Consider the following 14,347-nt stretch of genomic DNA (forward strand, 5'->3'; position numbering starts at 1 on the left):
CAACATGTAACTTGGCTTCTAGCCCAGTCCTAGTGTCCTTTTCATAAAACACACACACCCACCAGTGAGGGGCGTTTTCTCAACCCAATGAAGTGAGAATTGAAGGCGATTATTAAACCTAAGGTGTGGGAATCAATTAACCCACTCACCAGACATGCAGGATTGGTGGGTATTGCCTGCCAGGATTAATGTTCAGTCTTGTCATGTAACTGACAAACCCACCAGCTGATCTCCTTTAAACCAGGTGTTATTAAGCACTCCTGAGATCTTTCTCTTACACTAGGCTATATTCAAACTGACTAACAAGTGTGTAAAAGGAATTCCTCTGAAGTGGGTTTCTAAATTCTGTAATACCAATGTGATGCTTTGTAAAAAAATAAAAACAATACCTTACTAAATAATTATTTATGAAGAATAGTAAAATATATACAGCACTATACCACATGGGTATGGTGGAACTCTTTATTATGTCTTTATTATAATTCTGATCTTTGGTATTTCCTTTAGTCATTTACACTCATTCCCTATTTTTGATTTCTATATAGCAGAACTTACCGTTCAGTGAACTTAAAACTTGGCTGAAGCTTGTCTGTTTCTAATGTGTTGATGTTGCTGTGATCTTTTGATAGATATATTGTTTAATTTTCAGAATTACTTCATCTCTGGTACTGGCATGAGTTTTCCCAATTCCATATCTATCTTTAAATCCTTGCTCCATAAATTGAGGTGTGCATACACAAGTTGTCAGGTAGTTGGCAACTCTAAAATGTATGTGTCTGCAAATCTTGAAAAAGAAAGAATTTGTGTTCAAATGATTGTCATCAAAGTTTCTATTATGCATCAAAATATAGATTAAAATAGTTTAATTAAAAAAGGCATGGACAACCTTAAGCACCCTTGCCAAAATCCCATTGATTTATTGCTGTAGGTATGAATTTATGCTTACTAATAAAAGGTTCATCTTATGCTCTTAAGATAATTTTCAGAAATAAATATATTTTGCACATGCAGTGTTGAACTATTATCTGCTCTTAGTTGAGATCATTCTTCCATATTGTTCTTTTCAGAAAACCAAAAGTGTATTAAAAATGTTATAGGTGTACACGGTACACTGTTATTTGCCTAAGACAAAGAATCTCTAACTGAAAATAAAAAGGAATAATGGCTACACTGTGATTTATGCAGGTTTCCTTCTGTCCATAATCAGGTCAGCTGGTTCTGCAGGTGATTAAAACAGGTTTTGTCTTTGTGTAGACAATAAATTCACTTTTGGAGGCAGAGCCATTTGGGAGATTTTTTGTTGTTGACAGATTTCCCCAGCAGCAGAGCATAATTTGGATGAGCATAGTGCCAATGTAGTCACTAAGCACATGGGATAGCAGGCTAACACATATGCTCAGCTGTCAGGAAGTATTCTGCTCAAGAAATACTGCTGGATACCTACAGTACCAACTCAGAGAGGAATGTCATCAATGTCAATCAGGTGATGTTGACTTCACTAGCCTACTTCAAGTGTCCAAAACATGCTCTTGAAAGGTTCATTTAGTTTTATAGTAGGCTATTACTTACTGCATGTCTGGAAATAAATGGGTCCAGGTTTCTAACACATATCTTTCATGAATTACCTTTTACTATCACTAAGACTGTGGGTGCGTGCGCGTGTTTGTATGTGCATGCGTGCGAGCGTTTGTGTGCATTCTTCAACATGACAAAACAAGTGATCAGTACATATTTCAGATTTCTAATATTGGAAATAATGTATATTTTACTATCTGTAACAATCAGTTTCACAACGCAAGCGCGGTCTCTCTTTTACCCACCCTCTCTCCCTCACTCAGACTTGCTCTTCGCTAATGGGAGGAGCGCAAAATTCCTCTCTTTATAAGAAGTGCCGAACTTACAATAAGGGATTTTACAGAGCTACTCAGGAGAAACGAAATGATCTGCCCTGGAGCCGCAGCAAAATGCTGGATGGACACCTACTCCTGGGATGGTTATCGTTCACAGTTATAGTGTACCTTTTCAACTTGCCCGGACCGACCACAGCGTATTTCGGGTAGGCACCGGATCCATCCACATGTCATTGATTTGAGTTTATTACGAGGTATCACGTGCTCTTAGAGCAACTTTGATAGAGCGGATAAATTACTGTAGTCATATTAGCCTACGGTTCATTCAATTGTTTGAACTTTCGTATTGCCTAAAACGCCTAGATATGGCCTGAATTAATAGCCTGGTTAGGCTATGGCACTTACATTAATTACAGCTGATGTTTCCTTTAGTATATCTATATGAAACACGTTGCAAATAAATCAGTTACTTATGTAATTGCAGCCAGCTATATTGTGTATTTTTCCAAGTACTTGCAACATTTTTGCAGATAACTGTCAGTTTAGCCGCACTTGTCTAGAGCTGTAGGCTGTCACAACGGGTGGCGAGAGCAGGTTGATGTGAGATGATTCCGTCGCATTGAAGTGGTTGATTTGACTCACCAATGTAATACTAGCTCAACCTACCGAACGTTTTTCCCCCTTTTGTCTTTGGTTTCTAGCCTGTTTTAAGGGGAGGGGTCTCCGTACAACAACCTGGATGTCAGCTGTCTGTGAGCAAGGTCTAGACTAGATACATTCACAAGGTCTATTAGGGATAGTTAACAAAACGAATTTGTCTAGACTCTAGTGTAGGTCAATAAAAAGTGATCTCGAAAGCAGTTTGTGACGGGTACGCTCAGACGTCTAAGTTATTAGTTTTGTTGAAAGACTCGTAGGCCTAATATTCAACTACATGCAAAGTCAGCTTTGAAAACAGACAGAGTGCTAAAAGGTGAGTATCGGCCTGATTCGCAACAGCTGGTAACAATAAAGCAATGCAGCTTAACCGGTGGCCGAAACGTCTGTTCAGCTCGCTTAAAAAATTCCCTATCCAGCATAAACAACGGGATAGAGAGAATTTTGGCGTAGACTTAGGGGTTAGCGCTCCCACTAAATTGAAAAACGGTTCAAACACGTGAAATAATTTGTCCAGAATTGAACTTTCCAAATGTTATGTGATAATATAATATCAATTACAGTCTTTTTTGTTTAATTATATGAGCAGTTAAAATGTTATTATCAAGGAACGCCTTGGTTTTTAAGGTGTAGCCTGCTATGACCTCCACTGCAATTTACTGTGTCGAGGCTACTGGCAGCCGTTGTCTTTTAGGACGAACTATGATTCAGATTTCTGGAGGACCATTAACCAGTCAAGGCACACTAAAGATAGCAACATGAATGCAATATCAACAGGACCTTCAAAGCTCTTGTGTGGAGGATACAATTAGCCTACTGCAGACGTGTTATAACTTGGATATGTTATAACAGAAGTCCTTCCCAGTTTGTTGTTGATGTATCACTAATCTATTTTCAGTGGCACCTGCAATCTCACAGCAACTATTAATTATAAAATATTGTCAGAATGTAGATTTCTGTTAGGGATCCTATATTCCACCAAGAAAACAAATATTATTGATACATTCTGTCTACAGTGTACAGACAATACGTTGTTGATGACGGAAGTAATTGATACCCTCTTTTTGTTGAAAACAATCCTTGTTATGAAAGGTGAGTAATGCACACGATCACATTTGGACTGTAGGCAGCGCTGAAATAGTGTGGTTGCTGTAATTGTAGAGCGATGAGAGTGAGTGATGACAACAGCAGTAGTTCCTGGGGTTAGGTGATAAGGGCATTGTTTAGCTGTGAACCAGTGGGGGAACACATGGACGGGAGGGCCCCCCCAGGACCTGTTGGACATTATAAGGCTGTAAACTTGTTTGTTAGGCCTCTGGGGCTGCTGAATTGGGGCTAGCCATCTCTCTGATCTCATATAAGGAAACCAATAAATTAGGAAGGCCCAGACAATGCAGACTAGGGTGGAAGGAAGGAATAGCGCTGTTTGGAAATAATTACTTTTTGGAAAACGATCTTGGTTTGCATTGCCAAAAGTTATGCGATATGATAGGAGTGTCCGTTTAGGCCTAATGTGTCACCACTCAAAAGGTTATGTCTCCTGACCGGTACAGTATGTTGTTCTAGAAAGTTATTGTCACCATAAATCAGAGGTTATTACAGATGATAAATATAAGTCGCTTCTTAAGGTTACAGTGACTTTCATTACCTTGTGTTCTTACTGAACTGTTGTGTTCAGTCCTATGCTAGTCATGATGTCTTAATGTGTGAAAATGATGTGAGAGTGGTTCAGCAGCCCAGTGCCAACGAAACCACATCTCTAAAAGTCACACGTGTATCAAGTGAGCTCTCTTTTTCTCTCCCTCTTTCTTCTCTGTCTGTCTCTCCCCTCTTTCTCTTTTACTCTCATACCTTTAGAAATGAATCCATAATGATAGTGGTCAATCATAGCCATCCGTAAACATTGCCATGTGCCCTCAATAACCAACCAGTTGCCTGTATTAAGCTATGCACTCACTGGGACTCTAATGCTATCGCATATCAACTCAAACTGTTAGAACGTTCCACATTTTTTATAATCAATCTGATCTGTATCTGTAGTCTTTGAAGTCTAAAGGGACGTTTGGTATGATGAAAGCAGTCCAGAGTTATGTCCTGAGGTCATAGGTAGAATATAAATTAAATGGATGTCAGTGAAGGATTTGGCACTTTAAGCCAGAGAACATTAGACATAGAGACCCGGCCCAGGTGATATAGATACATGCAGAATGTTGCTGCTACATCCCTAAAGCCAAGCCAGAAACCGGGCACCACTGACACCAAACGACACTCTCTCTCACACACACACGCAGACGCACACGCGCACACACAGCCCTGAGCTGGCTGACATTGAATGAAGTATACATACATACTAACACACTCTTGTTCAAATAAATATCTGACATGAGCACGAGGACAGAATCCTCCGGCCCTCCTCCTGGGTACTGATTTACTCAAAATAGATGGTCCATGTTGCATACCCAATTTCCAGAGTGCGGTGGAGCATAAGTGTAACATAAACACTGTCTCTGTTGCCCATAGTCTGCAGCGGCTGAGGCGGGGTGGGATTCCTAGCGTAGTCAAGCACCCGCTCAAATTGGCATCCTCTGCCACAAGAATGTGAGCATTCATTTACTTTCCCCTATTCAGCCTGTTGTGGCAGGTGCTGCTTCTCACTCACTTCTCAGTATCATTATGTTTATTCTCTGTTGTGGGTTATTTTCTAAAAGGATGGGTAGGGAGTGTGATGGTTCATTTAGTGGAGCCCAGCAGAAGGGCTCACCTTCAGGAGTTTCAACAGGATGCTTTTTAACAAGCTAACGCCATTCATTTAAATGCTACTTTTGGCCCATAGACTGGCAGTTTGTGGTCTTGTTAACTGCATTCAATGCAAGCTGTAAACTGATTTCAGGCAGACGTTTGTTTTTATTTAGTTCAAGTTCTTTGGCATACAGGAATACTACACACAGCTATGCTAAATATGGTGAATTAACAATCACAATGGGATCAACATGGGTGTTAATAGTGTTGTTTATTGTTAGGACAGCTGTATGTGCCCTGCCACAGGCCATGCTACCAAAGGTCATGTCCACTTATTGTTTTAAGTCCATCTTTAAGACAAAGTGGCACAATGCCTAAAACAACGTAAATCTATGTATTGCCTTCAAAATATTCACTGTGCTGCTTCTCCCCTGTCTCCAGTGTAAATCTCTAGACATTAGTTCAGCAGGCTTACACATTTGTGGTTTGTGGAAGACCTGAGTCTTAATCCTAGTTGGTCTGTTTCCAGTGTTGTATGGAGATGAAACAAGAGAATAATTGTCTACTCAACAGTCAGTCTCCATAAACATTTCCCGCCTGCTCCCCTCCCCACCCTGTGCTGCTGGTAATATGTGAGCTGCAGCTGGTCTCCCAGTGGTTTGTGGAGAGATGCTGGGTGATTACCACTCATTAAGTGTGAGTGTGGGCTCAAGACTGGCATTTGCAATGGGCTAAGCTGGCAGACAGTGGTGGCAGGCTTCTCATTACAGGAGCCTTAAGCACTGATTAGGCCTGACGCTATGCTAGCTCATAGGCAGGGCACAGGCAGGGCGGGAAGCGGCTCCCTGCCTGGGATAGAGGGATTTCCCTACTTCAGAGGATATCCTGTGGCTACAGCCACACCTCAAAGGGTATCACTTTACTATGAGCCAATAAGATAGGATTCTCTCCCAGCACTGGCTGCTTAGTGTGAGCTGTGATCAAATGGAGGTCTGGCTGGTGGTGAGATGACGCCATGTAAAAACTACAAGCCTATGATAAAACCCCCATATGCTTGAGAGAGAAAAAGAGAAGGGGTGAGATTGGTTATCTTTTGTCCTGATATATTTGGTACGGAATTGTCTTAAGCTTGTATTAGGAGTTAGATTTGGCCCTGTGTAATGTAGTTTTAGGTTTGTGTCCTCCCAGGCCTCATGGGGCGAAAGGCATGCTATGCCCATAGCAGCCACTTGGGTGAGCAGCCTCTTTCTGGAGCCCAGGATGGGTCTCCATCAGCACTTTCTAACCCCTTTGAGTAACATTAGGAGAGTGGGAAATGAGATGTGAAAACATCAAAACCTAAAAGCACTGGTCACTGTGTAAATACAAATTCTGGAAAAAAAAAATGCTTCATGTATGCTTAGTGGTGGTCAAAATGCTTTATAGGTACAAAATTCCAACTTTGATTGACTTGAATTTCTGATGTCTTTCCACTCACTAATCTGTATTGTGCTGTGAAAAGAAAATATTTCACTCCACGATTGCTCCTTGAATAGCAGTTTATCATGGAACTCTACCAATAACATTTATGTTCCCATAGGTTATTGTTTAAAGATGAATCATTTTGAGGTTTATATCCACCTTTGTATATGTTTTTGTATGACTGTCCAGTCCACTTTGTTGTGAGTAATCTGGACACCCACTATGAAGTACATTTTAGATGTCATTGTTATTGCATTTGGGAAGGTATTTCAAATGTGTTGGCCCACTCATATCCAAAGGGCTTTGGATTCTGGGCATGTCCGTGATCACAGTTAAGAAATATTAGCTTTTAAACAGAGGGAGCAGCTCCTAGTCTTATCCAGCCTTAACAGTCCGCTGTGTACTTCATGGCTGGGTAGTCCGCAGATATGGAATGGAAACACATTCTCATTGGTAAGACTAAGAGAAGGTATATGAGAAGCTAAGAGAAGTTAGACACATGATGTTCTTTACAGATGGGACTCAGGACATAGCCTCGACAAGGGTAATTTGCAAAACAGGAAAGCCAATATAGAATCATGCTACTTTTAGTGGTCTGGGATTGATGATTTGACGTTAATTAGCGGGATTGCCATCACCATGTCATATGTTTTCCGTCCTTAACCACAGGCCAATTTTTCTCTTTTACCCTAGTCTGTGGGAAAATGTCTATGTTACATCCAGGCTTGCTATGCAGGCAGGAAGCACAGAGCACATGCAGGGTTGCCACAGGTTACCTGTGTTACATATTATCTATGATCCAGAACATTATGTTCAATAGTTGGAATTCATATGCAAGTCCTTGAAAAATAATCTACATTTATGATCTAGAGATATGTTCTTTGAATCTTTAACCAAAAGTTAGTTCCTTGATGTTGTACAAAGCGTATAGCTACAGGGCCATAGTTTGTCACACTTATTCATTCAAGTTTCTACTTAAGATTGTAGTGCCAGCAATACCCTGTACCAATGCCACTGTTGTTGGCTTTAGAGCATAAGTTTTGCATTTCCTTTCTGCTGGCTTTTCAGTCAATATGTTTGAGTTCATTGCTAGAAAAAAATGACATCATGTGATCTCCCAAGAGCAACTGTATTTAACTGTCAATAATATGACTAAACATAGCCACTGGCCGTGGCTGATTCATGATTAAATAGCTACTGGAAAGTGAATTGCGTGTGCTCACTGAACAGTAAAAGTAAAATACTGTGTTATTAATCTCCAATCTGCATAACAAATGACTCAGTTTTTAAATACACTGATTCCCTTGTGTTACACTGATTCTGGTGTGTGTGTGTGTGTGTGTGTGAGAATGTGTGCCGTGGCTGAAGATGTTTGGTGCGTTGGTCAGTCAGTGTGCTGGTACGGGGCTGCTCTGTGCCATGGTGTAGGCTAGAACAGGGGAGTCATGCGGACACTGCTGCTGGGCGCCCAATCTGTGCCAGTCACACAGTGACTACAACTGAGCTGCTGACCCATTGTAGTTAAACCTCTTACCCAGCTCCATTTTCCTTCACCCCAACCAACCCTATATTTCATACACTACTGAATACCCTGCTGAGAAATGTGTATGTATTGGGTGGGCTGGAGTAAAAGCTGTATGTTCTTAATGACAACCTGGTAGGGAGAGTGTTCAGACTGTTGTGGGGAATTTCCTATGGGGAGACTGGAAGGCCTGTTTAGTGCAGTGCTGCACCATGTTGACGTATATGTCCTCTGTTTTCATTTCTCATGAAATTTAAGCCAGATATGGGAGAAAGAGTAAAAGATTATTGACGAGGTAAAGCTATGATTAGCAATTATTTGGGTGTTTTTGTGATATGGCTTTAGCTTCTACTGCTCAGTTACAGGTCACATGGCATATTCTCTCTATGACATCACATTTCAGTAAGTCCCTATCATTTGAGAAATGAACAATAAGTCATTGTCATTTGAAAAATGAACTTGAGGAAGGTATGATGCATAGTCTATTAACATGACAAAGTCCTGTTCATTAAGCTGTAGAGGGGGCGATGGAGGAATTGGGGAGAAGTCCCTATCTTCAACAGCTGACCCACACAGGATGTGACCAAGCATGATGTCATTTCTGTTCCTCTGGTCACTTTTCTAAATTGGACTTCTCAGAATGTGACTCAACTTGGACATAATGACGCAAAGTCACGCAATGACAACAATTACAATGTAATGTTCGTTAGTGTAGTTGGAGATGTTAAAATGGTGTGAAATACAAAATAATTGCTCTTTAGATCTGATGCATTTTAACTATAAGCTTGTTTTGACTCGAGAAGAGATTTCCGGTTTCTAACAGTAGATGGAAGGAAAGTTCTTTGAGGAACAGTTTAAATGCGTTTTAGAAAAGTGTGGGGATCCAATATGCAGGATCTTGAGAGACGCAGGATGGACATACCGTCAAGCAGGGCCTCTGGGAGACTCAATGCGTGCTCTAGGAGCGCCTACATCAGTGTATTCTAAACAGATCAGAACACGAATGTAGACACCTCAATTTGCATTGTTTAAACCCCAGAAAGCTTAAGGTATACCAGACACCAAAGAGAAGAAGGGGGCACAAGATGAGGAAAGGCCAGAAGAAAACCAAACCAGAACATTAGAGTTTCCAATAACGTGACCAACACTAAGTTCAAACTGTCATTACGTTAAAAGGATTTTATGTGAAGGATGTGGTGAGGAACTCTATTTCACTCAACAAATGAGTCAACCAGAACCATCTCCCACAATTACAAAGACATTCAAAACAAGAAGCACTTTCATTAAACTTCTAAGCAAATTGTCAGTCAAATTAGTTTGGCTGGTTGAACAGGATGTTTTGTAATTGTGTACAGTTAGGGACACCAATACACTCCAATCTATTGGAGTCTGAATGAAAGGCAAAAGAGAAACCATATGAGTGATGATGAAATATTCATAAAATCCCCTGATAAAAGCAGTACTTAAAGGACAGGACATTTTCTGTTAAAGAAATTAAATGACAATTGAAAGACTCTTACATTTATAGTCCTTCACAATTGGATCCCATCGTGAGGTTTGGGGGTGAAATAGTGAGGTTTTGGGGTGAAATGTAGTGTTTTGAAACAGTCAAGTGAGGAATGTATTTCCAGGGAAGAATATAAATCCATGGTTCAAGAATGTCCTGTTTGTCCTGTAACATATACATAAACTATTCCTAATGATCTACTGTACAAGCCAGCTCAACCTATCGTCTCTGGTAATCAATCACTAACTGAGCAGCTATCCCAGGATGTGGACTACCACATTTGTTACCCTCTTATTTTAAGGACACAACAGATGTTTTCAAGAAATCGTAGACCTGTACACGCTATTGATGTCTCTAGCCTTTATACAATATTCCACATGAAGTTGGTTTGGACACTTACTGTTGAGCTTGAAACTAATAATCATAATAAAGCAATTATCAGCAGGTTCCACTTCAATGTTCCATAACATTGAAGTGATCTATCCATATTCAGGTGAGAGTTTGAGGTAGAATAACCTGAAACTCCAAATATCATCTTATATGCACGCTGATGAAGGGCTTGTACCCCAAATGTCTTTGGAACAATAAAACACCATTATCAAGTAGTCTACTGGAGTGCTCTCCTGCTTTTGCTTGTCCTTTTATACACAATGATTCAGCCCCCCTTCCTTTGAGTTTATACACAAACAAAAAGTGTTCATTCCTGCACATCGACATTGAAATTAACCCTGGATAGATAATCTTCATCAGTACAGATGTGTACCTAAACACTTTTAATGGCATCAATGGACACCATCAAAACATTTTTCTCATCACTTTAGTTCATTCAGTTGTAAGACGTGGCCTAGGTAGCACCCCTGGTTTTCAAGCCAGGCCAGGTGGAGAATACCACACTGACATTCCTACCACCTTTGGCAGGGCTGGGCTCATGATACACCAGATGGGACGAGGGTTTGGGCAGGGTGGTCTGAAGTTCGTCCAAACCCTTCTTTCTGAGGAGAGGAGGACACTGCACTGAGATTTTAGCTAGAGCATACCAATGCTCTAGCTAAAAGAGGGGAGGGGAAAACCAAGCAGGAGAATGGTAGGAGGGAGGAAGGGAAGCTCGGATGGAAAAAACAGGCACACACATGGAACAGGGCAAGGTCACACCCAACCCAGAGTTTCTATTCAAACTCCCTCTGTTATCTTTCCAATAACCTAGCTACTACTACAGGGTTTCATCACGTTTAAATGTTTCTGAAGTGATGATGGTGGTTTGTCCATACCAGACGTGGGCGAAGGTCATCTACCCCAGGGCTCATGGTTAGAGAGGGTCTTAGAGGAGGGCTGGATCAGTTCAGCATTTTTGATCAAATTGAATATGATTATTGAGAGGGGAATTATTTCTAAATATGGGTCCTTGTTATGTCTGCCTGCCTTGCACACTTTTTACACCCTCTGTCTGTCTGGAAAACTTTGTTTTGGCTCACCTTTAATAAGACAGCTGGGTGGTTCATTTTGTCTGGGAACAGACATTGTTTTGAGTCAACAGCTGTAGAGAGTGATTGACATCCCTACTGAGTACATCAGCCTATAGGGGGTGGAGAGGGAAAGGACTAGGTGGGGCAGCCATGTGAGAGGGAGAGGGGGGAAGGATAGCCGAGGGAAGGAGATGGGAGAGCAGATAGGGAGGCAGAGGGAAAGGGGGGTTGGGAAGGAGAAGGAAAAAGGGGGAGGGAGTTTACCAGACCACACAACCAGCAAGTCGAGACTGATTGAGAAACTGTAGTTTCTTGCTTTAACTTTCTGGGCTTGTTCAGCCAGGGTTACATCTGGTCTCTTATAGGTGTTGACTGTAGGTAACCATACATGCACCACCTACGCACACACACACACACACACACACACACACACACACACACACACACACACACAGCACTTGTTGGTCAAGTGGGGTGGAGATGGTGAAAGGGTACACACTAGCTGCACATTTGTTAAAGCTTAAGTAATATTAGCCTCTATTTGATATTCAGCGCCTCATCTGTGGAGTGTTGAAATAGCGAGGTGCACACCCACCTGAAAATACACCTCTCGTTCATTACTGGCTGGCTATGTTTTAGAGGATAATCTTTTAATCAATGCGCAGTAAATGTACATCACGTCCCTAGCTTTGGTATTTTGGGCATATAATACACTATACTACACTACACTCCCTTGTGTCTTTTTGCTTATAGCATATTATTTTGTTATTATAGTATATATATTATTTTTTTGTACTGCCCCTTAATAGTGTGACCATTCACATTCATAACCATTCATAAACAGCTCTAATTTATACCAGTGCCTGTGTCCTACGAGCCAGATGGTGATGGCAAAGTCAGAATTCATTATTTCCTCCCGGGATCCAAGGCTGTATAGCTAGGCACGCACACACACAAATAAACACACACTCAGCCATCCTATGCATTGGAAAATGTATATAAAGTAAATGTCACAGGCAATGGGAAGTGTTGACAGGGGGAGAGAAAGGCCTAAACCAACTGCATCGTTCGTCTACCCAGTGAAAGGTGCAGGCAGGCAAGGAAAAGGCAAGGCAACGAGTGAGATTAGCCTTGTTTGAAGCCTCAGTCGACAGAGTCTGTGTGTGTGTGTGTGTGTGTGTGTGTGTGTGTGTGTGTGTGTGTGTGTGTGGAGTATACGACCGAGTGTGTGGAAAAAGCAAAGCTGAGCAAACAACACTAAGAATCCCACCTCACGTAGGATAATAGTGCACTTCATTATGTCTCTGTTGGTGTAATGTTCCATGTGTATTGCTGTGCCAACACCTCAAACCATAACAGCCATGCAATAAAGCAGTTCATCTTAAACAAACACAGGTCTACATGCTCTAACATTTGAATGTATAAGACCTAGATCTATAAGGGGATAAACCATAGATTGTAATATTTTATCTGAAATGCGTATTGTCAGTTTTTTTTTTTGGTACTATATCTTTCTAGTGTTGACTGAAATCATGTTTTTGCCTCTATTCCAATGATTAATCAACAGATAAAAGAGCAAACCAATATTGTTTAAAGCAAACATCTTTGAATATTCCCCTGTCATTCGTCTTTCACTAACTCTTGTGGGTTAAAATGCCTAAGTAAACCGTTGTGTAGAGGAAAGAGGTGGGGTTGAGCCTTGCAAAGTAGCACCCTTTGATGTGCACAAGGATTTTATTCATAATACTTGAAAAACATGTGTGCATTTATTTAGCAGTATTCTAGCAACGTTGCACAGGCATTCTGGGTGATCGAGTTCTTGCATAACTCTGTAAACATATACGCAGTACACATAGCTGTTTGGGCATATTTCAGGTATATAGCGATTGACACACTATGGTTAGGCTTTCATCAGAAGCCGAGGTCATTTCACTAAAACGGAAACTTTTGCATTATTAATTATTGTTCTACATTTTCATACTTCTTTTTACCCCTTTTTCTCTTCCCCCAATTTAGTCTAATTCAGTTAGAGCTAAAAACCTGTCTCATCAAAGCAACTTGAAAATTATGTTAAGCCTTCTTTCTATGACTCATGGTCATTCTTTCTCACTGCTCTTCCAATCAGAAAGGTACATGTCAGCATGTATGAAGGCATGCTTGCTCACCTGATGACCTTAGTTAGATTTTGCAGATGCCTGAACTGTCTGTGGGAGTCACTAGAGCTCAATGCAACCAGTAAGTCATTGCTGACAATGCGTCCCCCTCCTGGGGGAAATACTGAATAGTTTTTATCACCAATGGGGCTTCCCAGACACTAAGCTACGGCAAACGTCAAGGCTCAAATCTGAATAATGACATTTGGAACGTCTTGTAAGATCACCTAATGGAATGCTAACTCTATGTGAGCCATACTCTTCTTTTGATTCCATTCTCTGCTCTAAGTGAGTTGAATGAGTTCATTCTGCAGAAACCCACAGTGCTCCTTCTCAGTGAGTGACACTGGGTTCTGCCAAACTCAGCACTGTCTGAGTGAGTGTGTGACCCGGAGTTCTTTCTGGGTGACATTATGGAAGTAAACTGATCTTTATGAACCCAGTACCAGACAGCTTATTTATGTTTTTGGGTTCTACTTATTCGGACACCTCTTCAAATTTGCTTATTAGAAAATATGCTGGGGCACCTGCTGAAAATGAAAAGTTACAAAATATACAATTATCTCTTTAAAAGATTTTCAGATAGATTATAAATCCTTTAAAAGAACTTGACATAAAAGCACATCTTTGATTCCATTTAACTAAACACAACAGAGAGGATACGTGTACAAGACTGGAACTACAGCCGTTGTAGCTTCTCACAATACTTGAAGAAGTCAAATCACTCCTCATATCCACACTCTGCCCCCCAGCCTTCATGGTAATTGGCTAAAAATATGCCTTTGTGTGGAAGTCAGTCAAAGCAAGGCAGGCAGAGCAGTAGTCCAAGGGATTAGTGTTGTCTCTGGCCTTCCTCCAGCTCCAGAGTGTCTTTGTGTCTCAGACAGACAGACAGACGTCACAGCACACAGAAGCTTTTGAGGAATGGCATTTTATTTGACTCTTGTTTTGGATCGCCGCAGGGCCAAGCAGGCAGGCAGGCAGGCATCTATGGT

General features: G+C 41.1%; 1 protein-coding gene across 2 annotated transcripts in view; it reads left to right on the top strand.

Annotated features, from left to right (window-relative positions):
• Window positions 1-1,457: 1,457 nt before the first annotated feature.
• wnt9a (wingless-type MMTV integration site family, member 9A) overlaps window positions 1,458-14,347 on the top strand; it is a 34,727-nt gene continuing 21,837 nt past the window's right edge. The window contains exons 1-2 of one of the 2 annotated variants that reach the window (XM_020041348.2): window positions 1,458-1,483; window positions 1,919-2,056. In XM_020041348.2, coding sequence (XP_019896907.2) covers window positions 1,464-1,483; window positions 1,919-2,056 — 158 coding nt within the window. In that variant the 5' untranslated portion in view covers window positions 1,458-1,463. Of the gene's footprint in view, window positions 1,484-1,824; window positions 2,057-14,347 lie in introns of those variants that run through there. The other variant, XM_010886123.3, reaches the window with a different exon arrangement.

The sequence above is a fragment of the Esox lucius genome, chromosome 3, assembly GCF_011004845.1.
Source record: "Esox lucius isolate fEsoLuc1 chromosome 3, fEsoLuc1.pri, whole genome shotgun sequence".
Lineage (NCBI taxonomy): Eukaryota > Metazoa > Chordata > Actinopteri > Esociformes > Esocidae > Esox > Esox lucius.